At 38.6% G+C, this 26,210-nt stretch overlaps 1 protein-coding gene across 1 annotated transcript; it reads left to right on the forward strand.

Annotated features, from left to right (window-relative positions):
• The first annotated feature begins 7,786 nt into the window (after positions 1-7,786).
• LOC128379731 (stromelysin-3-like) lies at positions 7,787-26,210 on the forward strand. Its single transcript, XM_053339359.1, has 8 exons — positions 7,787-7,903; positions 16,198-16,481; positions 20,263-20,406; positions 23,840-23,973; positions 24,813-25,027; positions 25,175-25,379; positions 25,672-25,932; positions 26,075-26,210. The coding sequence occupies exons 1-8, from the start codon at positions 7,787-7,789 to the stop codon at positions 26,200-26,202; spliced, it is 1,488 nt and encodes a 495-aa protein (XP_053195334.1). The 3' UTR covers positions 26,203-26,210.

The raw sequence follows: 26,210 nt of genomic DNA on the forward strand, positions 1-26,210 counted from the left end.
TTCTTCCGCTTTAGCGCTGCTTCACAGTCAACATCAGTTTCCGGTGAAAAGTCAATCACATCCTGTAATCCCCTTCAAAATACAAATCTCTACTGACCAGACGGTCTTTTGGTAATGAAAAATACAAACGTGAAATCCAGTTAACTCATAATCAGGAAAGTTTACTGTATGTTAATTTGAACGCTTGTTTCCGAAAGTGTTCTAAAAAAATGCCAGTAGCAGTCTCAACTCCTTTATTTCGAAGGTAACTACCTACCGCTCTGAGGGCGGCTATTTAAAAGCAACATGGCGCAATAGCGCCCCCTGCTGGTGAAAATATGCTCTCACAACCGTTTGTCTCATTTTCTTACTTATTTTCTTACTTACTTAATTTTATGCATATGTAATTGTGCCGTTTTTATGGCACTTTTACATGAACACCTGCGCATGCATTTGATTTTACATTGTGCATGTGCATTTAATGACATTCACAGACATATGGCATTTTCATTATATAACCGGTGGTGGTTACAACTGAGAACATATCTGTCCTAGAGACAGATAGATTATGGAGCATGACACAATTGACTAAGTGGTACTAAACGAACCAATACGACAACATTTACCTGGTTTTCTTCTTGTGGAGCAAACAGTTGAGCAACTCATTGTCAGGAAAGGGTCTCAGTAAAGGACTTTAAGGACAGTATTACTCATGTAAGAGCAGGTTTTTGGATTTTAAAGATGTTTGAACACACCTGGGGTCCACTTGAATCTTCTGTTCCAAATATTCTGGCCCTATTCTGGTCTATCTATCTATCTATCTATCTAGCTATCTATCTATCTATCTATCTATCTATCTATCTATCTATCTATCTATCTATCTGTCTATCTATCTATCTATCTATCTATCTATCTATCTATCTATCTGTCTATCTATCTATCTGTCTATCTATCTATCTATTATTTGTTTTGTAATTTTTTAAAAAGGTAATAAATGGTCCTAGTTCATGAATACGTGTTGAATTGTGTGTGTGTGTGTGTGTGTGTGTGTGTGTGTGTGTGTGTGTGTGCGTGTGTGTGTGTGTGCATGCGTGTGTAAATTTGTAAAGCTCAGATGTACTTTGTGCCAACTGAACCTGTCATCAAACCTCAGCACCACCCAGTTATTAGACAGTGCTCTCACTCTGTCTGAGGACTTTCCAACCTCACACGTCCAGCTATCAGCTCACGAAGCACTGACTGATGAATTACGTCTGTTACCATGAAACAAAGCTGTCATGAATCTGCATGTAGTAACCAGGCATTCCCATTCCTGTCAATCTAAACATGTCTAACATGAAGAACCTGCACCGCAATGTGTGTCAGACAGCTGCAGCAGCTGTTCTAACTGTACTGCTCCCTGCAAACATTAAGTTAGACTCATAGACAACCAGACATGTTCAAGACAGTTGAGCAACTTGCTCTACAAATCTGAAAGGAGACAGCGAATCACTTGTTCCACATACGAGCGGTTTTTTAATAACTTGCACAGCAGAGGTGAGGAGCGAGGGTTTGGCTGGAGTACTGTGGCAGTCATCTGTGGAATTCTTGCCCTAGTTTTGAGCGGAAGAAAACGGAAACCCCCCACTTGACAGCAGCTGTGTTTGGATGAAATTAAACTCAGTCACCTTGTTCATAACAACTGTAATCCAAACTTTGATCTGGTCTAATATTTATATGAAGGATTAACGAGAGATAAATCCTGCTACTTAGCATTGTGTACAACCATACACAGAACTCAGCTGCAATTTTCATATAAGCTACATTGGAAGGTTATCAGAGAAAATAATTTTATTCAGTTTTTTAGTTCTTCAAAACAGATGTCCAACTACTGCAGTTTATCAGACTGCAAAATCACTGATTCATTAATAATACAGAGGAAATCTGAACTCTTACACAAAAAGGCTTTCATGCAGCTTACTAGTAAGCAAGTACATGGCAAATGTTATATGATAAATCATCTGTACTGTAAATTAACCCTTACATACTGTTCGTGTTTAGGCATTTCACACTATCCCCTCAAATTAGTCTCTATACATAATTTTAATTCATGAATCAGTCTTTAATAAATTGGTGATTAACTGTTAATGAAGCTGTCAGAGAATAGAGAGAGTTTATTCTACAGTTTTATGCTTTTTGTTGCTGGAGACAAATGTTTACAATTGCAAGATATAATAGAAAGGTCCAACATGACATATCAGTGGAGAACATAATGCTTTCAATGGGTGATATGAAAGGTGAATAAACAGTATTAAGTTTAAGTTTAATCGTTTTATTTTCTTTTAACAAATATGAGACAAACTCAACAAAAATATGTGTAAGCTGCACAAAAACATGTTTTTCCTTATTCTCTCAAATGTAAAAATGGGTCAAATTAGACCCTGAACACTATGTAAGGGTTAATGATAACATTAACATTATTTTAACTACCTATAATTGTTTGCAATAGATATATTGCAGTCAATTTTGATGCATGTTTCAGCGGCATTCACATCCAGACATAATTACACCCACAGTCTGTTACCCAACGTGAGTAATGAATGACTGCAGGCCTTATAAAAATGTATCAATTCATCACCTTAGAGGGCACAATCTTGCTCTAACTGCATAAACAACATGAGATCGCTTATCCATTGAATATAAATGGGCAAGTTTCCATATTCTCACTGTAGAAGCCTCAGTCTTCTGATGGTCAGAAAATACAAACATAGCATTTCAATTATATTTAGGAAGTTTAGTCACTTCAGTAACCTGGGTCAATAAAGTAAAAGTACTATTGATATAATACCTTTGCCGTTTGTAACTTTAACCCTTACATACTGTTCAGGGTCAAATTTGAACCATTGTACATTTGAGAGCTGTAAAAACACCATATACACATTTCTTTTAGCTGGACTTTCCTAATGTGAACCACAGTATACAGAAATGAAAATAAACTGCATGAACTGTTTTTTTTGTTTTTTGTCCATCTGTTACACATTTTTATATATACAAATGTACAAATTTGACCTGAGTTTATTAAAAAAAAACAACTTTAAAAATCAGCATTGAAACATATGTTCAACTGGACAATAAAATGGTCACCATGAATGTCCTTTTCTCCCTAAAATGAATCAGAGGGATTAACAACATTTATTAATAACTGATGGAGAATTTATGAATGTGAATTGGTGTAGAGACTAATTATGAGTCAGAATAAGAACAGTATGTAAGGGTTAAAACCAGAATCCAACCCGAACCCAGTGGTGAAAGTGGACAAAAATACAGTATGTCTGTCTGCATCGAAAGCGACATTGACATAAATCCAATTTTTTAAAGTCCAGATTTGAAAGGAATCTGCAGGTGTTTGGTTGTTTTTATTTCATAAGAATTATAATAAAGATATTTTACAAAACAAAACATCAATTGTCAACCAGAAGACGAAGAGGAATTTTTGTTCCAACACTATAAATGATTCAACCACGCCACCAGAAGAACAACACAAAACCACAACAAAGTAACTGGAGATATTGTATTGAAACTTTCAAGACTATGGAATCAAATATATGAAGCCTTTGTCCGAACATGATACATTTTATTGAGGAAAATTAGAGGGTAAAGAGTTTGGAAAAAGGGGTGTGTGGATGGGGGGGAACTGGAAGGATGAGACCCGGGAGAATGAAACATACCCACAATAAACTCTACGAGCTTGTTTGAAGTACTGGAGGAATCTTTGTAGAGAACAGCTTTTCTTTGGTTCCTGTTTAATCAACTACACATGTTAGTCCAGATCAATAATCCTGTTCATCATACCCCTCCGGCCATGAAGAAGCAGGACTTCACCTCTTATTGACTCTGCAGATTCTCCTCTGCAGAGAACCTTGATCTTGGTCTCTCTCTTCAATGAAACCACAGCACTGGAGGCCTTTCTGTTTGGAGTATTTACTAATGCTTTACTTCAGTGAGTCAGGCATCCTTTCCTTTGCTTAGCGCTTTAGCTTTGTGGCTTGATCTACTTTCATCCTTTGATGATTTACCGTACACGTTGAGCTCAGGCAGAGATATGAAGGTCTCCTGTGTCTGTTGAGTTCATCACAGCACTCTATCCCACCAGTCTGCTGTGATACATGTTCAGGTGCTCTCTGAAGGACGTGGAAGCATGGAGGGAAATCTGTTCTTGGTCAACCTCAAAGTTTCCTTTCCTTTCAACTAAAAGTAACATCAGCCCCCTGGAGTGTTTTAGCTTCTTTGAGCTTATGGTGGTGGATTCACTGCTGTGTGGAAGTTGAACATCCAGACATTTATCTCATGAGTTGGTAGACATGAATAATTATGATAATAAACTTTATTTGTATAGCGCTTTTCTTAACAGTGTTATGCTTTACAGATAAAAATAAGGCTACGAGAAGCACAGAGATAAAGACAGAGGCACAGAAGTATAAAATAATAAAATTACAAAAGTAGAACAGTGAAAGAATGAGATCAATTAAAAGTTGTAAAAACAATAAACAGATCAATTCAAGCTTTCACAAAGAAAAAAGTTTCACACCACTTAGACATTTGTGCCATAATCCTCTAATATATTCTCTCAAAATGGATTAAAAGCAGAAATTTGATGCTGGGTCCACAAAAAAAGAATGTGTGAAGTTATTCATACGTTTATTATTTTAACCCTTTAAATTTAAACTAAACCAACATGGACACAAAAAACATAATTGAGTCAATTGTGATGTTATTTCCATACATTAAGGTCTAAATGCTGTTTCAAAGCGTTCTCCACACTGTCTGGGATAAAATTCAGGTGAAATAGTGAATTCTTATTCAATTAAGTCTGAAAATACTGAAGTCAGCCTATAACACAATCAGCAAGTTCTTCATTTAAGAATGTAATTTCCCCTGACTGCAAAACTCCCCAAATTCTCTGAAATGTAGAGAGGACATGGTGTTAGTGTCCTGCTACATGCCTAGAAATAGGACATGATTTGCTAACATGTTAGCCATAACAACTTAACTATGTGGTAAAATGTCAGAGCTGTGTCAGTTAGTTTGCTGCAGGCTTCTTCTGCTCCCTATTGTCTGAAAACTCAATTATTGTATTTTCGGAATGTTAAAAACTATGAAATCTTCCTCTAAGTGGCGCCCAATTGATTTAATATTGCTTTTTGCACGCAAGTTAGAGAACTCACCAGTAATGTATTAAAAGAGGGACAAATTCTGTGCAGCAGACGCTGAGATATGCTTATTTAGGTCCCCAGTCTAGGCCCCATTTTGCTCCTTTTATGTATTAACATGCTTTTGAGTTACAGAGGGTCCATTCCTCTTAAAGACAAATATTCAGCGATGTTTGAGAAACCCAAAAGGTTGTACAGCAACATTTACTGCGGTTCTGAAAGTACTTCAAACATTCTCAAGGACCCCTCTTTATCACCGCATGATTAAAAAACAAAAAGCCTTTTCCCAAGTTGGTTGGATGACCCTGTAATGCAAGTATTAACAATGGAAACATCACAATTATTCATGTTTGGTCAACGATATAATGGAAGAAGCATTATGCATATGGTTAGTAACCATTGGTTACTTATAAGAATTGATATACAGATTTAATACATGTGTTATATGTAGGGTATCTGCTCTGCCCCCCACCCCACCCTTAGGTTTCCTGTTTGTCACTGGTTTCTCTCTCTCTCTATCTCTGTATTTGTGTGTGTGTGTGTGTGTGTGTGCGTGCGCATGTCTTTCTATTTTTGAGGGTACCAGCAGAAAAAAAACAGTGTCGTGAGGACATTTCTGTGTTGTGAGGATATTTTGGATAGTCTTCACCCTTCAAAGGACAGTTTGAGGATTCAGAATTGGTTTTAAGGTGAATGTCAGAATTGAGTTCAGATTCAGTTTAGAGTAACTGAACACAACTGATGATGTGTCCCAGATAACATCTGCTGATGGCTGGTAAACCAATATCCGGTTAGTGCTGACATAATAATGGATTTACAGTCATAAAGGATTATAACATCAAATTGCATGATGTCAAATATGGTAAAAATTATGGTTGGGTTTAGACTACGTAACACATAGTGTAAATGAATGTCCTCACAAGGATATAAAGACAAACATGTGTGTGTGTGTGTGTGTGTGTGTGTGTGTGTGTGTGGGTGTGGGTGGGTGCTGGGCGTGGCCTTCCACTTCTCTTTCCCGCCTATCCACCTGCCCACCTGCATCTGATCATCTCCTCCACTCAACACGCCACCCTTTTATTGGTCTTCACTCCACTCTTCCTTCCTGTTCTCCTGCCTCACCTGGTTCACCGTCATGCCTCCAGACTCCAGCTCTGGAGCCTGCACACAGTCTGCATAGCCTCTGCTGACAACCCTGGCACACTTCCCTGCTCAGCTGCCCTTTTTAATCACAGGAAACATTTCTGTGTCTGAGTTCTGTTTTTGGATCCTTAAACTATAACTGCATGTCTCACAACACACAATGTCATTTCTATCCAATTGAAATAGTCTATTGTAAAATAATTGAAGATATTGTGACCATCTGTTAGTATTATCTTCTGGTAAATGCTACAGACTCCTAATTGACTGATACAGTTAAAAAATAATAAGAACATCTGTAACATTTTATTTTACAGGTCTATAATGTTATACTAATTCCTTGGAGTAATTTAGAGATTACTCTGTAATGACTTTTTAGGACATTTTACAAAGAGGCTGATGACATTTAGAACATATTGTTGGGAAAAAACAGAAACAAAAAATAATAATAAGTAATTAGACACTTTAATTCTTTAACTTATAAGAATGAGTTTAATTATAAATAATTAGTTTCAGTGTGCAGTGTTAGTGTGTCAAACTGCAAAGGGGCAAATTTTTTACTATACTTTTTACTACTACTGTTTTATTGTTTGTGTACTTACTTATTATTTATTGTTCTTTATTCTTTCTAGTGATGCTTTTTCTATTTTTTGCTGCTACAATAATGTCAATTTCCCCATTGTGGGACTAATAAAGGAATATCTTATCTTCTTAAAAACTCTACAATGAGCACATTGTCTGTATTCTACCAAATGAAAAGACTAAACATTCTAATATGCTTTTATGTGTTTAACACATACAACTATACAATGAAAAACACGTTTCTGCAAATTAAAACATTACCAAGAGTCCAATTTATTAGGAATCAAATTACCAATAAGCATCAACTCTGATATAATTGGTAGGCACATACCAACTTTACACCTTTTTCTGTTTTTCTTCTTATAATTTGGACTAAATTGCACAACCCTCTCTGTAAAAACAGCAAAATGCTCTGCAAAAATTTCATGCAAATTAGTATAAAATGAGGTGAGCTGTAAAATAAATGCAGAACATCTCACCATCACAGCTGAAGAAGAAGTTTTAGATAAGTTTAAAAAGCAACTTCTTTATTACTGTCATTCACTTCCTCACTTTGGCTCATCTATCTATCTATCTATCTATCTATCTATCTATCTATCTATGTGTTGATGATCTGCCTTCATTTCCATGAGTCGTTGAACATCTGGAGTAAAAGGGGTTAAATGACGTGTGAAGTGTAGTTGAGCACTCTGGAGCTCGTAAAAAGTGTCATTTGAAGAAGACAAAGAAATCCCTCGGTAGCCTATAAGATCCAACACGCACACACACACAGACACACACACACACACACACACACACACACTGACCGTCCTCCTCAGCACAGCAGCAGCTCTCATTGACCCTCCTGCTCCGTGTTTCTTTGCACTCTCCTGTCAGCCTAGGACTGTGCGGACATCATGCGGGCTTTCCTGTTGTGCAGCAGCATCTTACCTCTTCACCTCCTCATCTGCGTTCACTCTCTACCGGCGCTCGACCGGACAGCCGCCAGCAGCAGCAGGTACAAGCAGCTACAGGTGAGTCAAAGTCAAAAAAAGCTTGTTCAGCGGCCAGAGATGATCACACAGCTCCGTGCAGGATGCGGTGAGTGTGTGTATGTCAGGAATAGAGAGATGGAGTTAAAGATAGAGGTCATGTGTTAGTTTGATCAGTCAATCATCCAGACTATTTGTGCTGCGTCTTATTTGCAGGTTAGAGCAGTTCAAAGTGCTTTACAGATGACTGACATGCTGGTAATAAAACATAATAAATGTCACCATAAAAGAGCAGGGTTGCAATGCAGTAGAGAAACAGAAATGATGAAATAATGATAATAAAACTAATAAAGCAGATTGAAAGAATGAAAAAATGAAATGAAATGAAAGACAAATAACGCTGGTAAAAATGAATATAACAATTTGAAACATGAATACAATAACTATATATTTAAACTGAAGCAATAATGGAATAATTAAAAAGCAAGGCTTATATCAGCTGCTTCATCATAGTGATTCCTGCACATTGAAATAACTAAAAACTGGTGCTGACGGACTGTGCTGGTTCATTCACTGAAAGCATGTCAGATAAGTGATGAGGATCATGAGGTGCTTTAAAAACTGTAGGAAAAAAAGCAAAACTCAAAATCAATATAGAAACTGTCAGGAAACCATTGTAAGGGCTTTAAAAGAGGTGTAATAGTCCAAAGTCAGCACTTTCATGACATGTTTCTTACAAAGCTGCTTAAAAATAGAGAAACTGTGCTCCACTTTCTTTTGCACTCAGTTGTATTTGACCCTTTCATCCCTGAATTATGATAACCAGGATTTGTTTCCTTGTCGTAATTAATAGTAACATAAATGAACTGATTTACAAGCAGAAAAGTTAGTGCAGATAAAGTGGGAGTGTATGGAATGACACACTAGTGTCCACTGTGTAACTATGCCATCAAAATCCATGCATATAAAAGAAAACAGCTTTATGCATGAAAGGGTTAAAGGTAGGATTTCAAAGCCCTACATCAGTTCCATGCAAGGCTTTTTAATTCAAACAGATGTCTGCTATGCACAATGAATGCTTCTCTACTTCATAATGAGCTTGATTTATCTTGCTGATATGCTATTAAAGATGTGAAGCCGGTGCCTTAAAGGAGTATCAACACTGAAAGTATGAACTCAGTGGTCCTGTAGCTGTGATGCATTTTCACTGTTTAAACTGCCTTCATAGAGTTAATAGGATTTAACTCCCCCCCCCATCAAATCATTGTGCATGTTGTGTCATTGCACTGCATTTCCAAACTCTCTGCAGCTTGATGGATGCCAGGCCAGGTTTTCCAGTGTGGCTGTGTACAGTGTGAGGGAGAGAGTTGCATTATGCAGGCAGAGGCAAGTCATCTGGCAGTCTGTGGAAGCTAAAAAATCTACTTGTTTGCTGACTCAGGCGGAAAAGGAGAAAACAGCCGATAGTGCCACTTAGAGAAAGAGGCACACACGGCAAACACACGGCCAGGAACTGAGAAAACCCACCACTGAGAATTGTTTACATTTTATACTTAGATTCTGCAAGACAAAAAAAAGAAAGAAAGAAAAAAGTCCAGCCAAAGAGCCAAAGAGGACGATGCTGCAACACAAGCAAACATCGGTATTCATCACATGATCCTTGAAATGTAAGCGCTTAATCCTGATGGCCAAATGAGTCTTGTTGCTGACAGATTAATCTTCCTAACAACACAGTCAAGTGCTGACAGCTTGCGTGAAGCCAATCCATAAGACACTTTGTGACAAACAGTGAGAGATTTGTGTTTATTGGCATATTAAGAAGTTGCACTTCCACCTACTATATGAAACCCCCCTAAGAAAATCTACAAAGCTGCTACTTAAACTAAAAGGCTCATTGAGAGGTGTTTACAGTGGAGGATCAGTCTCTTATCCACTCATGCTGAACCTCTTTATCCTACAAACATTCCATCCGCTTGGAATCAGCAAGTTCATGTGCAAAAACACAAAATACTTGCTGATATCTGGGAGGTTTGGCGGCTAGGTGTTTATCCTCCAGAGAACTCATGCACATCATTTATCACAAGTTTGGACTACGTTTTATCTGCCTTCAAAATGTTTGTGGGAGCAGATCATATCGCGTTCGTAGTGCTGCGGTTTTAGGGAGCCAGATCAGATTCTGCTCACTGTTGGTGCAAGTCGTAAAGTTAGTCATTCTAAATAATGTCAGATCAGCATCCTTGAAAACCTTTCATCATGCACTCCCTGTGTAATGGTGCAGACACCCTGATGTCATGACTGAACAGGGGATTTCCAGACATCTGGTCAGTCTGTGTCATGCAACTTAGTGGAGGTTTGTAAAATAAGATTCGGGTGCCAGTGTGGGTTTGATAGTGGTGCACATTTTTGCCGTCGTGAGCATGCTCGTACCTGCATGCACACTGTGTATTTACACGTTTGAGTGACATCAACAAAGACTCTCCGATGTAACAGATGCCACTTATTAAATAAAACAACAATGCTCTACTCTGTAGACGGGCTTAGCACTTAATTTGGGTTAAAGCTCGGGCATGTCCACAACCACAGCCACAGTGTCCTGTAGTGACATGTTAGCTCCATCTCCTGGATTCCCCCAACATAGCAAAAGCTTTGTTTTGGGGTCATGTGACTTTGTGTTTATGCTTTTTAAATGAGAACTTGCCCATACACTTGTCTTGTTTCTGTCACTCTTCTTAAATACAGCAGCCTATCAATTCAGCTAAACCTGTGGCTTCAACTTCATTGAAGTGGTTAAAACCTCTTCAACCTTGTCAGATCCACCTGTAGGTCCATCATTATGTACTCATGTTGTGCACGAGAGCTTTGAAGCTTTGTTCAAAGCAGCAAACATTTATATTCAATTACAGTAAAGATCCAAATTAGAGCTGAAACGATTAGTAGATTAGTTGATCATCAGATAATTAATAGGCAACTATTCTGATAATTAAGTAGTTTCAGTCATCTGTCAAGCACAGTCATTTCTCAGAGGTAAAATGTGCTGCTTTTTTGTCATAAACTTAAAATCGTTGGACTGTTGGTCAGACAACAAGTTTGAAAAAAAACACAGCTCTAAAAATAATAATAATAAAAAAATATAATGGTATTTTTCACATTTTATAGACAAAATAATCAATCAAGAAAATAAGTGAAGGATTAACAATGAGAATAATCATTAATCATAGTTTCAACTCTAGTCTCAAATTGTTTTTTTTCCAACTAATGCATATCAAATAGGGGAGACTGGGGACAGTTGCAACACTTTTTACATTGCTCTCAGTTACTCAGAGACTATTTGGACTAGGCCCACCAAACCTTTACATATTAAACTTACACATGGCTACTAATTACCCATACCATTTAAAGATCGTTACATATAACATGTCAATCACAATATTGATTTGAATAGAAAAAAATCAGATGTTGCAACTGACCCCATGGTATCAGTCATGACAAAACTAAATGTGCTAGCTAGCCACACTGACATGGACACATGCTAACCATGTCACTGAATAGTCAACAAAATAATGATTCAAACTAGGTAATTCACTCGTACAAAAGGTCAGGACAGTATGACAAAAATACAGCTCATGAAAAAAGCTACTTTCATACCTCCAAAACAACTTTTCTTGATAAAAGCAGGACCAGATGCTCAATATGGCCTCTCTCTTCTTGGTGAGCAGAAGGTCTAACTGAGTAGTGTGAGTGTCATCACTCTAGCATGCTTCTGATTGGAGAAATAAGATTTTTTGCAACTGTCCCCTGTTGCAACTGTCGCCAGTCTCCCCTACAGTGAATGCATATGAATATAATGAATGCATGTCAAATTCATTTTTCATAAAACATTTAATTTGATGAACTGATGCAACCATTGAAATGTCATTGAAAAGCCTAAGCAGCATATAGCTTTAGAGCAAGCAAAACATACACAGTATATGATGTCACAAAGGGAGGAAAACATCAAACTTAACTTTTTGGAGCAAACCAATTTTAAAATAATGTAAAATAATAGCATATATTATATCACAGATTTATATATCTGTGATTATGAATGAAAAGTCTACTTTAGTGATTTAGTGTTGAACATCCATAGTTATGGGACTCAACATTATAATGGGTTAACCTCATGGCTGGATCTACCATGAAAGTAATCTGGGCAAGTGCCTAGGGGCCCTTGAGTAGAAAGGGGCCCGTAAATGATGGGAGAAAAAAAAGTGCCCTTTTTTACTGTCAGGCTCCACAGCAAAACGACACAAGGCTTGACTCTTTCTCTCCATGTTGATAATTATGGTCGCTGTCAGAAACCTAAGATATCCAAAATGAAATATGGAGTTATGAGATTTCCACCTGAACAGTCTTATCCAATTGGGGGGAAAAAAATTGTTTCTAAGGACTGGCTGGGCAAGTGATGATTGGTTAGCAGGCCACCATGCACTGTAAAAATAATCAACTAGTGGGAATGGACAACACCAGTGGTAACCAAAAGACCCAAGAAATGATGAGGGGGCATGAAAGGGGGTATTAATCCAGCCTTGGTTAAATTACAGAAACAATGAGTCCTAAAATTCATATAATATATAATATAATATAAGATAATATAAGATTCCAAAAACACTGCAATTCCCATAATGCAACTCATTAGATTCTTTCTTTAGACACTCAAAAATGCCTTATAATTTCATGCACCTTTAGATGTAATTAATGCTTTCTATTAAAAACGGCTCAAGCTCACTTGGAGGAAATGACCCTGATTACATCAACACGACCGGAAAACCCCAGATGACCCTAATGACATCATATCTCTATCCATTTATAAGTAAATATTTATTCCAAAATTAACAGCTGGATGCAAGATGTATCCTGCTTTACTGTTAAGTCCATTTCAGTGTTTGTGTACTGGCGGCTTCAAGTTCCCACATCACACAATCTGTATACTGGACAGCAATTCACTTCTAAACAAGTTCTGATGCAGCTGGTGAACGTAGGTGTTACTCAGAGAAGCTTTCCTCTAGTAGAAGATGAATGTAAAAAAAAAACAACTGCACATCATTCTGCAAAGTGAGACTCAAACATTTATTTTAAGCCTTCAAAGCCATTCCGATGTCAAAATCAATTGTAGACATGGGAAATCAGAGATGTATTAGTGCTTTCCTTGCTATTTTGTCCCTTGCATGCTGGGAGATGTCCCAGCCTCATAAACCCTGATTAGAAATGTATGTAAGTATATATGGTATAGACTCTGATATAGACATATTTGGCTGTGGTAAGGATGGTACTTATGATTTATGGCACATAAATAATCCATCTTGAAGCAGTAAGACACTCCTCTCTTCTCTAGACAGCATAATGAAGGATGGATTTGGCCCAAATGACACACCTCAGTTCATTCCAGAGATCTTGTTGTTTTTCAAGGCTGTCTCAGGGCCAGCGTGGCTTTTTTGATTTTTCAACTATATGAGCAAACATCTGTGTTAAGCCATAATCCTTGCACATTAGAGTGCTTTGGAAGATTTGCGTAAGCATGCCAGTCCTCTCTGTCATCATCTCATTTGTGTTACAGTCATGAAAGACAATGAATCAATAAGTTTGACTGTTTAATTACACTCTGCAGTGAGTGATGGGGGGCTTGCAGAGGTTGCTAAACATTAACGCAACTCAAAGCTGAACAGAACTTTTGTCTGTGAAGAGAAAATAACCCTGTATGTTTCACAGAACAAAGAGCACAGGTGTTTGTCTGAGCTGGCAGATTAATGGTGGGTGGGACTTTTTTCTCGTGTAAGTTCATATATCACAGGTTCATTCTGACAAGTATTTGATTACAGTAGCTGTTGGTGGTCTGATATCAGAGTAAAAAAAAAAACAACGCAAGCATATTTTCCAGAATGAATGACAATGATTCAGCATTACTCAGGATGGTTCTCACCTAATCATTTCCACCCTCTTGCTCGTTCTAAGCAACAGCAACTGTTTTTTCTTTGTGGTCAAACTTGTTGTCTTCTTGTCTAAAAATGTCCCACTCAGCATCTCTGAACTTGAAATGCACCAACAATCATAGGTTGGTGTAATAGCCGACCCTGCTGACCTCAAACAGTCTCGTCAGCGGAATAGAAACTGTTCACTAAATAGCTGACTTGACACTAGCAGATTAGTGTCAGTGAAGTCGTTATGACACTTACAAGCTGCTGTCATCACAAACTCTCACTGTCAGGTCTGACTACTGCTCTCAGAGTTTCTTATCAATGAGGTTTTGTTGTGTCCATGTGGTTTAATGAAAAAAAAATGTCTAAGTGGTGTAACTGTAAAAACTTTGTACCAAATAATTCTCAATAAAACACCATCTAGTTTGGCATGATCTTACATTATAACTTTTTATATTAAATAAAGCTAATGGAATACTATTGTTCTAAATATTACATTTCATCTGGGGAATCATGGAGATCAGGAAACATTTACATGTTTTAAATGAAGTCATTATTAGTACAAGTCCACTTAAATACACTGTAGGTGATCAAATATTTAATATTTATCATTCTTTTGTGGTTACACCATTTGACATTTTCAGGAGCATTCAGTCTTACTTTTGGTAAAAAAAATGGTGCAAATGTCATTTAAATGATATAAAAGCAACAAAAATACTAAATGTACATTTTAACAAACCTGATGCTGCTTTTAAAACTTTTTTTAACATATTTTTGAATTGCTCATCTTGCTGACCCTTATTTGTCACTGAGCCAATAACAATGGATCACAATATTAAAAGTGGTCACTTAGGAAAATATCATCAACTCCACAGTTCCCCTCACTTTCACAGAGCTTTTCAACATCTTTTTCACCTCATTGATTTGGTTTTACATCCTGCAGTGTCACTTTTTCAGTTGACATTGAACATATTTTTAAAGGCAACATTAGACCAAAAAGAAAATAAATGTTGTTCACAAGTTTGCTGATTCATTTATTGGGGTTTGTAAATCAGTGACATCTGGTCCAACTGACACACCAGGCAATTTGAATCAACTCAACAGCCTACAACTCTATGACCTTATAACAGCACGATGTCAATCAAGAGGAAAACGATAATGCTTGAATGTAGTCCAAAAATGTTGCAATAAACTAAGATCATTGGAGTTTATTGCCAAATATCCTCAAATGATATCAATGTTTGGCAATCCCATAAGCCCTAAAGGATCCAATCAGTCAACATTAGCAGGTGACTGTCTGCAGTGTTTGTTTTAAATACGATTGCTGCGGCAGCAGATTGGATCTGAGTCAAATGATGAAACTGTAAAAGTAGCTTCCTGTGAGTCCTACCTAAATTTGGCCCCATAGGTTTACAACCAAAGCAAAGACCCTCAGGAACAAGAACAAAGAGTGTTTGTGCCTGATGGTCAATGATGCAGTTACTAGAAAAGTACCTGCACAGATGCAATCTCCCATGGCGAGTCTTCAAACATTGCTGAGTCAATGTTTTGGTGCGGTCACCATCACGTCGTCATGAGACTGTCTAGTTATTGTAATGTTGCCAGTGCATAATGTCACTCCAAAACAAAGGTTGGTGGTTGGTCCTTTTGACTGTAAGTGAAAGTATGTGTGTGGCTTGTGAGCACTTCAAGAACAATGTGGACCAGATGTTTGAATCAAAAGTCTGGTTCTGTGTAGGGTTGGGTATCGTTGAAGAAATTACAATACCAATACCAATCCAAGTGCCCTTGAAGTAATACTGATACCAACTGAGAACTTCATTCAGTAACCCATTCTACATTTAGTGCTCTGTCTTTAATCTGGTGTAACAGTGTGTGTAGTGTAGACACACTTTAGAAAGTTTAGGTGGCATCTTGGCTGCTGAACTGCTGAGCGCGCTAACTCTAATTCACCACGACTTCACCAACAAAGACAGGTTGTAACTGCTGTGGCAGTGGACCAATCACATGTTGCATTAAATCCAAGAACACTTGTGTTGATTGGCTGTGAGTTAGTCCATACAAATAATTGTCATATTTTCTAGCTCTGGGTGCAAAAAGGATCAATTGCAGGTATCGTTTAAAGGGAGACATTTTGATACTAATTGGTATCGATTTATTTCCCTAGTTCCTTGAGACAATAAGAAAAGCTACATCTCTGTAGGACTGTAACTTGCTTTTCGGTGTGTATCCACATTAGCCACTCTTTCTTAATTGCTCTGTATGGAAGATGTAGTGTAATCACTATTGAAGTAAATAGAATTCAGTGCTGTATAAAAACAATTATTTAATTTAAAGCACACAGTACAGATGATCTGTCCTCAGTGACTGTGTCCGTGTTTGCAGGGAAGGCCTCATCGCCACAGTCACGTCGGTCTGAAGAAGGGACGACATGAACAAGACACTCTCAATGAAGAGTACCATTTGAAGTCTGTGCTGCCCCCCAAAAATGACACAGAGTTCTGGAAGCGTCCTCGCTGTGGAGTCCCAGACTATCCCTCCTTAACGCAGGTCAACCTGTCCTACTTAAACCTGAAGAGGAAGAAGAAGGGAGCACTGAGCAGACAGCAGCGCATGAAGCGATTTGCGCTTTTCGGAGGGCGCTGGGAGAAGAACCACCTCACTTACAAGTAAGAAACACTAACTTTCTGCCTGGAGGTACATTTGGAGGAAAGCCACGACTGACAAATATTTCATGCATCTTTTTCTACACTACGAGATAGACTATCAAAGTCTGCCTGTCTCCAATCACAGTTACTAGGCATCCTCTCTCTTTGCAGTTTGGCTCGAGGGTGTCATGACATCCAAAGAAACAAACCCATTCTGTCTGAGTGCACTTCATTATGCTGGAGCAAAACAAAGCTGATGGCTCTAGTTTAGTAAGGACCTTGGCTGTGAAACGGGGAGGGGAGGGGGGTGGGATAGCAAACCACCAATTGTTTCATGAAAGCGTGTTTACAGTTTAACTTTGCACGAAAAGATGTTGTGTAGCTTGTTGTAGATTCCCAAAGTAGAGAGGAAGGCTTAGCAAATCTGGAGTCACCCTATTATTAAAAGTGTACCTGTACTTAATAATGGTTATAGTAAACACTAATTTATTTATTAGGTAGTTCTCTATCAGTCAGTATCTGTAATACTCTGTTTGTGTGTGTGTATATGAGCTTGTGTTAACAGTTTGAACATCTGTGTCTACAAAAAGTGTTGAAAGTCAACAAAACATTGAAATAGGATAACAAACAGATGTGCAATGTAATCCTCAACACTGTAACCGAGTATGTAAGCTATGTGTGGGCACTGGGTTGGAAACATTCAAGAAAAACTGGTGGTTTTTCTTTGCTAGTGTCAGGAATTAAAAAATAAAACTATGTAAAGTAGTGTAGCTCAAGAATACAAACAATCAAAAATGAACTGGCTTAACTCAAGATACACAAACAAACACAGCTACACCTTCATCCTCTGACCTCCTCTAAATCTACACCTCTCCCCTTAAACAGGCCCTCCACTCAATTAGGCTGAACCAGCCTTACTACTGTAGGGGTGTCCTCTCCGTATTATGAATTGGCATTTAACAATGCTACTTCTATCATTTAACACTGTTCACCACACATCATTCCCAACATTATCCTTATAAACCAAAACAACAATAAATCATAAAGATACTAAACCAAATATTTAACTGAGTAAAATAAATCCCCCATGCTTAGCCCAACCCACTGATATCACCATACAGGAAGTAGTTGGGTGGTTTTCTTTTTGTTTGTTGAGCACATAGTGGGTAAGTAACAAAGAAAGACAATACATAACTTATGAAACTCAGAACTAAACCCAATAAACTGAATTAAACTTGGCTGCCAAATGTTTGCTGAATGTGAACTGTACCTAAATATAGGTTAAACAAACAATTAACAAGCAATGCCAAATGAATGAGATAGCTGGTGTTGATGGTGACAAACTTGCTACTCTTCATGTAAAATAACAGGTGAAAAACATGACCCAATTCCACCCAATCGCCCATTTTGTGGTACATTTTCACTGTATTAACTATTATCCCCTCAGCCGTATGTAGCTTTTAGTGTCTTTCAGCTCATTGTTTTGGTTCAGTCTTCTCTCATCAACTTTATGTCCAGCAGCAGCATAAATTAAAAGAAACACTAGTAAAACTCACTATGTATTTTAAGTGAGTACACAGTAAAGCAAACTCTGCTGTCTTTTCATTTACATTTTTGACATGAGTTGTCCTTAAGTAGCAGCTAGCTCATCATCACTTTGGAGTGAGGAGAGTCAGTGATGCTTGCCAGAGGTGAAGAGATTCAGATTACATCCTGTCCAACGTGTCTGAGCTCGTCCACACATCTGAACAATAAGAGACGCATTCTCTAACCACTGTCTGCTAACACAATATCACCAGATTAACACTGTGACCACCCATGTGTGTGTATAAACTCACTTTGATGCTTTTTTTGATAATTGGCATGAACTGGTTTGAAATGAAAGTAAAACCATGTACAGGAAGTGTGAAAATGATCACATTACATGTATGTTGAGAACTGTCTCATTGCGTGACAGCCGAGAGTCTTAAGTTTTACAAAGTATCAGGATTCATAAACTTAACTGAACTGACTGTGTGCAGACATTTCATAATCCAATGCACTGGGATTCATGGAATGAGGTTTTACATTTGTTAGTTTATTGGAGGGACAATCCTAATAATTAAAATAAACATAGTGAGATGAAACGCAACAGCACCTGCTTTTAAACTGAGGTTAAAACAACTATATTAACAAATGGATGTAGCGGATTTAGGTTATAGAAAACAACAGAGCAGCTGTGTTTGTACAGGAAGAAAATTAAAACATCAGCAGGAAAAACAAACATATTGTAAAGGATAAGGATTGTTATGAAAGAACCTGAAAGGCAAATACCTGACTTAGCAAGATTGGAAGTTCAGCAAATAGAGGGTTTTTATAATAACTACTGGTGATAGAAAACTGCTTCTATCGAATACCTATTCATTCATGCATTCATTCATTCATTCATTCATTCATTTTCCATACCACCTGCTCTAGAGGGTTGCAGTGGTGCTGGAGCCAATCCCAGTTTAGGGCCCCAGCCAGCCGGCGGGTTCAAACCTAGAACCCTGTTGCTACAACTCTGCTCTTGCCTCTACAGAATAATAACATCTATAAATCACCATGTACAGATGAAATACATCTGAGGATTTTACAGGAATTGGCTTGTGTTATTGCTGAACATTGAATTGTATAATATAATCAATCGTTTGAAGAATCTTTTATCCTTTGAATGGGGAGGGCACATATCAGTGCAATTTTCAAAAAAGGAAATACATCATTAGCAGGAAAATATAGGCCAGTTCAACTAGCATTTGTAGTATGTAGGACAATGAAATATATAATCAAGACTGTATAAGACTTTTTTTTAGCAATAAGCAGTATGGATTTATATCAGGAAGGTTGACTATACTGCACATGATAACATAGTTAATTATACACTTGGAGAGTTAATGGTTCAGCAAGTGGAATTCTAATTCAGCCATAACTCAACTAATAATGAATCTCACTGTGTAAATGGTTACATAGTTTAATCATTAAAGCGATGGTTTGGCGTAATTTCGACCTAGCGTCATATGCACCATAAGGTCTATCTAAACACCCCCTCAGCCATTTATTTTCATTTGGTCGGAAAATAGTGGAGTTAGAGCTGTCAGCTGAATGTCTTAGTACAGGTGCTAACGGGACCACCAGTGTATCTGGTAAATGACCCCACTAATAATGCCTGGATTGTTATCAAACTTCTACTGTAGTACAGATAGTACGACAGTGTCTTAACTCGATGCGATATTTCAACTATGTTTACAGCTTTAGCAGTAGCCGCAGAGTAAAAGCCATCAGGTAAGTGTTTATTTTAATAAACTGGTGTACTTACAAACTTTTCAATGCATCGGTTTATAAGTAAAGACCCTATCTGTATATAGTAAAATAATAGTCTGCTCTTCTTTGGATATATGGCACTATTGTACCTTCATAATTTAAAGGACATATTTAGTTTGCACTTGATGATAAAATCACAGCAATCACACAACATGTGTTTCTCACAACAACTGGCTTTCCGCTGATAAATAATGAGCTTCCTGTGAACAGTGGCTCTGTAATGGTCACCAAACTATCACACAGATGGGCCAGACAAGCTTAAAGCTAAGGAAAATACCAAACAATATGCTGCTTGTGCACAGAAAGTCAGCCTGTGCAGGAATTCAACATGGTTAAAAGATACAAATATGTTCTCTCTGATAAAGCATAATGGTGTGTGTGTGTGTGTGTGTGTGTGTGTGTGTGTGTGTGTGTGTGTGTGTGTGTGTGTGTGTGTGTGTGTGTGTGTGTCCGTGTCCAACAGGATTGATCGTTTTCCCTGGCAGATGAGTGAGGACAAGGTTCGGCGTATCTTACTGGAAGGGTTTGCCGTGTGGAGTGCAGTGACTCCTCTGAGGTTCACAGAGGTCAATAATGAGAAAGCTGACATCCTTATTGACTTCAACAGGTAAGTTAAGCTGCTCAGCCTGCACCATGACACACTTCTTTTGTTTATAGGCATTTTTATGTTTGTTTAATGATATCGGAGAGCTGAGCTGGCAGCTGTCCGTGCTCACCAGATGATCTCCATTATTTAACCCAAACTTGAATCTTTTGGATTCTTTTTTTTGGTCAAAAAACTAAACCAGATGTGTCCCAGCCCAGCTCGAGTGAATTTTACAAACATGAATGAATGCAACACAGGTCTTGGACTTGTTTGGCGAGATTAATATAGCATGCCTCCAGCTACGTTTTTTTTTTTTTTTTTTAAGTCAGATGAGTCATTTTGGAATTTGGTTTACGATACTTCCATGTCATAACAACTTCGCACCCACATTATAGTTTCATAACTACTCTGCCAAGCCCCGTTTTCCACTTTGAGTCTTGACCTGTACAAGTTACTTTAATAACTCGCTTTCATCACTGGTGTTAGGAAAATACTGGGTTGGGAGGGAAGCTAAACCTTAAATTATATATTTGCTTTAAAGAGAAAGCAAGGTCCTCACACTGCTATTTATACTCTCTTTGGATCCTTCTCCTTGACTGAAAACATAAGAAAATGGTTAAAACAAACAAGATGCTCATATTATTATTTGTGAATAATGAGCAGCCACTGAGTGAAATAGTGAGTGAGTACAGGTGGCAGCTCTGAACTTAAGCAACTCATCCCCAGATTTATAATCATAAAAATTGATTAGAACTTGTTGTTGCCAAAACTGCTGAGGGGCATCAACCCAAGCATTCCTTTCTTGTAGGACTGAAAGCACTATAATGAAAGTGATGCATTTCAGCTTGTAGCCTTCCTCCAAGTTACACTTAACCCTCACATGCTGTATATATTCTACTCCCTCACAGTAACAATGCCCTCATAAAAAATCATCACATTTCAAAGTAAAAGAACAATATGTGGAGTGTTTTTACAGCTGTCAAATGTTAAAATGGGTCAAATTTGACCTGAACAGTATGTAAGGGTTAAAGGTGCAGTGTGTAAGATTTAGTAGGCATCTAGCAGTGAGGTTTCAAATGGCAGCAAAGTGAATACCACTCCATCTCTCACTTTAAGTGTACAGGAGAACGTAATGTGGCCATGGCACTCATGAAAAATGCAAAACACCCTCTCTAGAGCCAGTATTTGGTTTGTCCATTCTGGGATACTGTAGAAACATGGCGATGCAGCATGACATGCTATCGATATATAGGACTCATTCTAAGGTAACAAAAACACAATCATTTTCATTTTCATTTTCAACTGATTATATAATAAAGAAAACATACTTGTATATTCTATTTCTGCCAAGTCTGTTCCACTATATGCCACGGAATTCTACACACTGCACCTTTAACAAAGAACATGTAAATGAAATAGAACAGAATAGAATAAAGCTTTATTGTCCACCAAGGTGGAAATTGGTCTTGGGCTCACCAAACACGAGACAACATAAAAGCAGACAACATACAACAACAGTTTGTATGTGTAGCTTGGATCTCATCAGCCACTCTGCTGTGTTCAGGATGCTGACAGCATCTTCCAGAGCTCAAAGGCTCAAACAGGCTATATAGAAGATGGAAACTATCCTTTAATATGCCCCTCACTTTCCTCCTTGTCCTTTCAGTGAAGAGTGATGACAAGGCCTTTTGAGGTTTGCCAATAATTTGCTGGCCATTAACACGATCCTGGACAGTTAGCTGTTAGATCTATAGTGTAGGTGAGCGTACCAGGCAGGAAGGTGAAAAGTTAAAATGCTCTCAATAATTGTTTTGTACACCACTTCTAAAATCTGCTGACTGACTCCAAGGCTGCTCAGATTCCTGAGGAGATAAAGTCGCTGTGAGCATCTCTTGAAAATATACTCTGTATTTTCAAAGAAGTTCAGCTGGGATTCTAGACCTGTCCACAGTTTCAATCTGTTGGCCATTAAGTGAAACTGGCTCTGTTTTGATATTAAGTTTTGTACAGATTCTGTTTTTTGGTCTTACCCACATTAATTTCCAGCTGATTATTACCACACCATGTTTGAAAGGCCTTAGTGTGGGCCAGATAGTAGAAGGCCAACTAAGGCCATGTCGTCAGCATATTTAAACAATTTAAAACATGTATCATTGAATCTGGATTCATTTGTGAACAGGGAAAATAAGAGTATGAAAGCAAAAACAAACATTATTAACACAGCAGTCAAAATAGGTATTCACATATACTGCACATGAGGGTTAACTAATGAGTTTAGTGTATGGACATGTGGTTTTAAACCAATCAAATTCCTGAACTATTGTCAGTTATGAGATTGTGTGTACTGTACATGACACCACATTTGGTCCACATATAGGAAAAGTATCAGTTGACTGCTGGTAACGCTTTTGATAAAAACCTACCTACCTATTGTTCCAAATCTACAGTGTAAATTTTAAGCACTAACACTACATAGTACATAGTGATACATACATGTAGGCACAAGAGAACAAGATGTGCAGTTAAGGAATAAGGAGGGGAAAACCTGGCAATTATAAAGAATTTATACTGTTGGTAGGTTGGTACTAAGTAATGAGTACCTAACTGGTATACAGTTTATACTGAGCAACAATCATTGAAAAGAAACTGAAAGAGAGTCTTAACCACCAGGCATTTGATCTATCATTACAGGTCACTGTATGACCATTACTGAGCAATAAAGCTGGAAGGTTGGGGGAAGATGAGTTAATGAGTTCTGTAGTTCTGAGTACAGTAAGTAGAAAAGTATTTAGTATTTAGTGCAGAGTATATAACGGTCATGAACTTGCTGGCTGAGCTGTGTTGCTTTGTAGGACACTGTAAATTGGGAAAAGGTTGTGATCCAAAGCCTTACCAAAATTACAAGAACCTGAACGTTGCTTGAAAAGAAAAGATGCTATAAAAATAATCCTCATAAAAGCATATCAAGGAATCCAAATGCAGGCCTCCTAATATAAACTGGAGAAATGTGATGCTTTAGTTCATTAGTCATGTGAGTGCTCACAGACAGGAGGTGAATGCTTGCAGGTTTGTCCTTGTTCATGTAACTTTTGGCAACTGTCAAAGGTTTTTTTTCCTGGACTGGTGTAATGCTCAGGTTTCAGCACTCACAGAGGATATGGTTACTTTGCTGTGTGTTTCATTAGAAGGAAGACATGGCAGTGTGAACTGTGAAATCTCACACAGACACCTTTAAATGATGCAGTTTTTTTTAAGTATATTTTTTCAGGGTTTTTTGCCTTTAATAGGCAGTAGAGATAGACAGGAAACAGGAGGCAGAGAGAGGGGGGAATGACATGCAGGATAAGACCGCTCAGAGCGGGATTCGAACCGGGGTCGCCTGCATAATATTCGCTTTTTATTCTCTCGGCTGGGTTTCCAGCTGGATTGTTACATAACAGATGTGATTGTGTAGGTACTGGCATGGGGACGACCTACCATTTGATGGTCCTGGAGGAATCCTCGCCCATGCCTATTTCCCCCGGACACACAGACAGGGAGAAGTCCACTTTGACTATGATGAGCATTGGACTGTGGGCAATGATGTGGGTGAGTGTAAAACATTAAAGAATGAAATTAGGCTTCAAAGTTGTGTAAAAAGCAGCCTCTTTCTCTGCTACCAAACGCTGTGGGCGTGCCTGTCGAGTTTGCTGAAACCCTGCCCCCTACCAAGTGTCACCTGTCAATCAAAGTCACCACCTCTACTAAAAACATGGACGCTATGTCTGAGAGCTTTCTGCTGCTAACTCAGCTGCTAGCTCGGCAGCTAACTTGCAGCTAACTGGCTAACTGTAGACCAGGGGTGTCAAACTCATTTTCATTCAAGGGCCACATACAGCCCAATTTGATCTCATGTGGGCCGGACCACTAAAAGGAAGGAAGGACGGAAAGAAAAGGAGGAGAAGAAAGAGAATACAGGAAGGAAAGATGGAAGGAATGAAGAAAGGGAGCAAGGACAGATGGAAGGAAGAGAAGAGAAGACAGAAAGGAAGGAAAAGAAGGAAGGAATGCGGGAAAGGAAAGACAGATGGAAGGAAAGAAGGAAGGAAAAGAAGACAGGGAGGAAGGGAGGAAGAAGGAAACTGTGCCGGATTGGACCTCTCGGCGGGCCGGTTCTGGCCCACGGGCCGCATGTTTGACACCCCAGCTGTAGACTGTAGTAGTAGTAGTGTGTGCTGAATGTATTTATACCTCTACAGCAGCAGCGTTTATGCTAACGCAGCAGTGATTTTCAGACCCGCCCACTAAATCCTGAACACAGAAATCTTGAAACACAGTTTGTGAAGCCTAGCTCCACAGTTAAAACTAATTCTTTGAATTGGCAACTTCTACTAAAGAGTAACCAATCATCAGCTAATTTTAGTCTCGCTGGCTCTTTATTTGTCTAGGCACAGATCTCCTACAAGTGGCAGCTCATGAGTTTGGACATGTCCTGGGCCTGCAGCATTCTCTGGAGCCGGATGCTGTGATGAGTCCTTTCTACAGCAGCTCCTACCCGCCGCGGTTGAGCGAGGATGACAAGAGAGGCATCCAGTATCTGTACGGCCCCCCGCCGCACATACCGCCCGACATGTCAGAGACCAATGAGATTGGCATTGGAGTGGTGAGACAATAATACTGGTATTGGACCTCAAAGCTACATGTTCTGTTTGTTTTCAAAAATCTTACCTGTTTTTTTAAATTTTTACACACAAACACAAACACATTTTTACACACAAATCACCCTGTTGTGTATGTCGTTGTGTTTCAGCCGGACGCCTGCAGAACAACCTTTGATGCCGTGTCCATGATCAGGGGAGAGTTGTTCTTCTTTAGGTCTCAGTATGTTTGGCGTATCCGTGATGGGCAGCTACAGTCTGGGTATCCAGCTTTGGCTTCACGTCACTGGAGGGGCATTCCTGACCACGTCGATGCTGCGTATGAAGACAGGTCTGGCAACATCTGGTTCTTGCAAGGTTGGTTATAATAGAGAAACTAACAAGAAAAGTGTGTTTGCTGCCGAAAACTTGCATGCGAAGGGTTTAAATGGTATTTAAAATACTAATACTGAAATAAAATAAAACAAAAAAATTTAAAAATCAGACAAAGGGGCTCAATATCAAAAAAGTGCAAAAACAGTATTGATGAAAATATTGCTTTTCTTATTTGTGAATGATTTGTTCTGGATTTGGGCATTACCTTAAAGGAAACTGATGGTGAAATAAATGTAGGTAAATGAGATCCAAATTTTGGGTTCTATGTTCCTAGGTGAATACTACTGGGTGTTTGATGCAGAGAGGAAGATAACAGGACCAGATTCAGTGCGGCAGCTGGGTCTTCCTGTAACAGACATCCAAGCAGCCATTAAGTGGGAAGAGGACCAAGTTGAGAAAGTCTACCTCTTCAAGTCCGGTTCTTACTGGTCCTTTAACCTTCAGGAGAATCGAATCTCTAGTGCCCACCCTCGCCACTTCCACGAGTGGGGAGGAGTGCCCATCCATGTTGACGCAGGTTTTCGGGACAAATATGGTGAGGACTGGGATGAGGGAAACATTTTAATTTTCATATTCGTTTTTTGACTGTGCCTCTGTGCCAGTGACCGATAAAAGCCTGGAGGTTGTTTTACCTGTAAACACATTGCTGATTGTTGCCTTCTTTACCCGTTTGACAGGCTACGCCAATTTCCTGAGTGGGATGCACTACTGGAAGCTTGACCCTGTGGGGCTGAAGGTGCTAGAAGGCTACCCCCGCAGCATCGGCATGGATTTCTTCGGCTGCTCTGCAATGCGGGCCATATAAGTTCAAAC

The sequence above is a fragment of the Scomber japonicus genome, chromosome 19, assembly GCF_027409825.1.
Source record: "Scomber japonicus isolate fScoJap1 chromosome 19, fScoJap1.pri, whole genome shotgun sequence".
In the NCBI taxonomy this organism is placed as follows: Eukaryota; Metazoa; Chordata; class Actinopteri; order Scombriformes; family Scombridae; genus Scomber; species Scomber japonicus.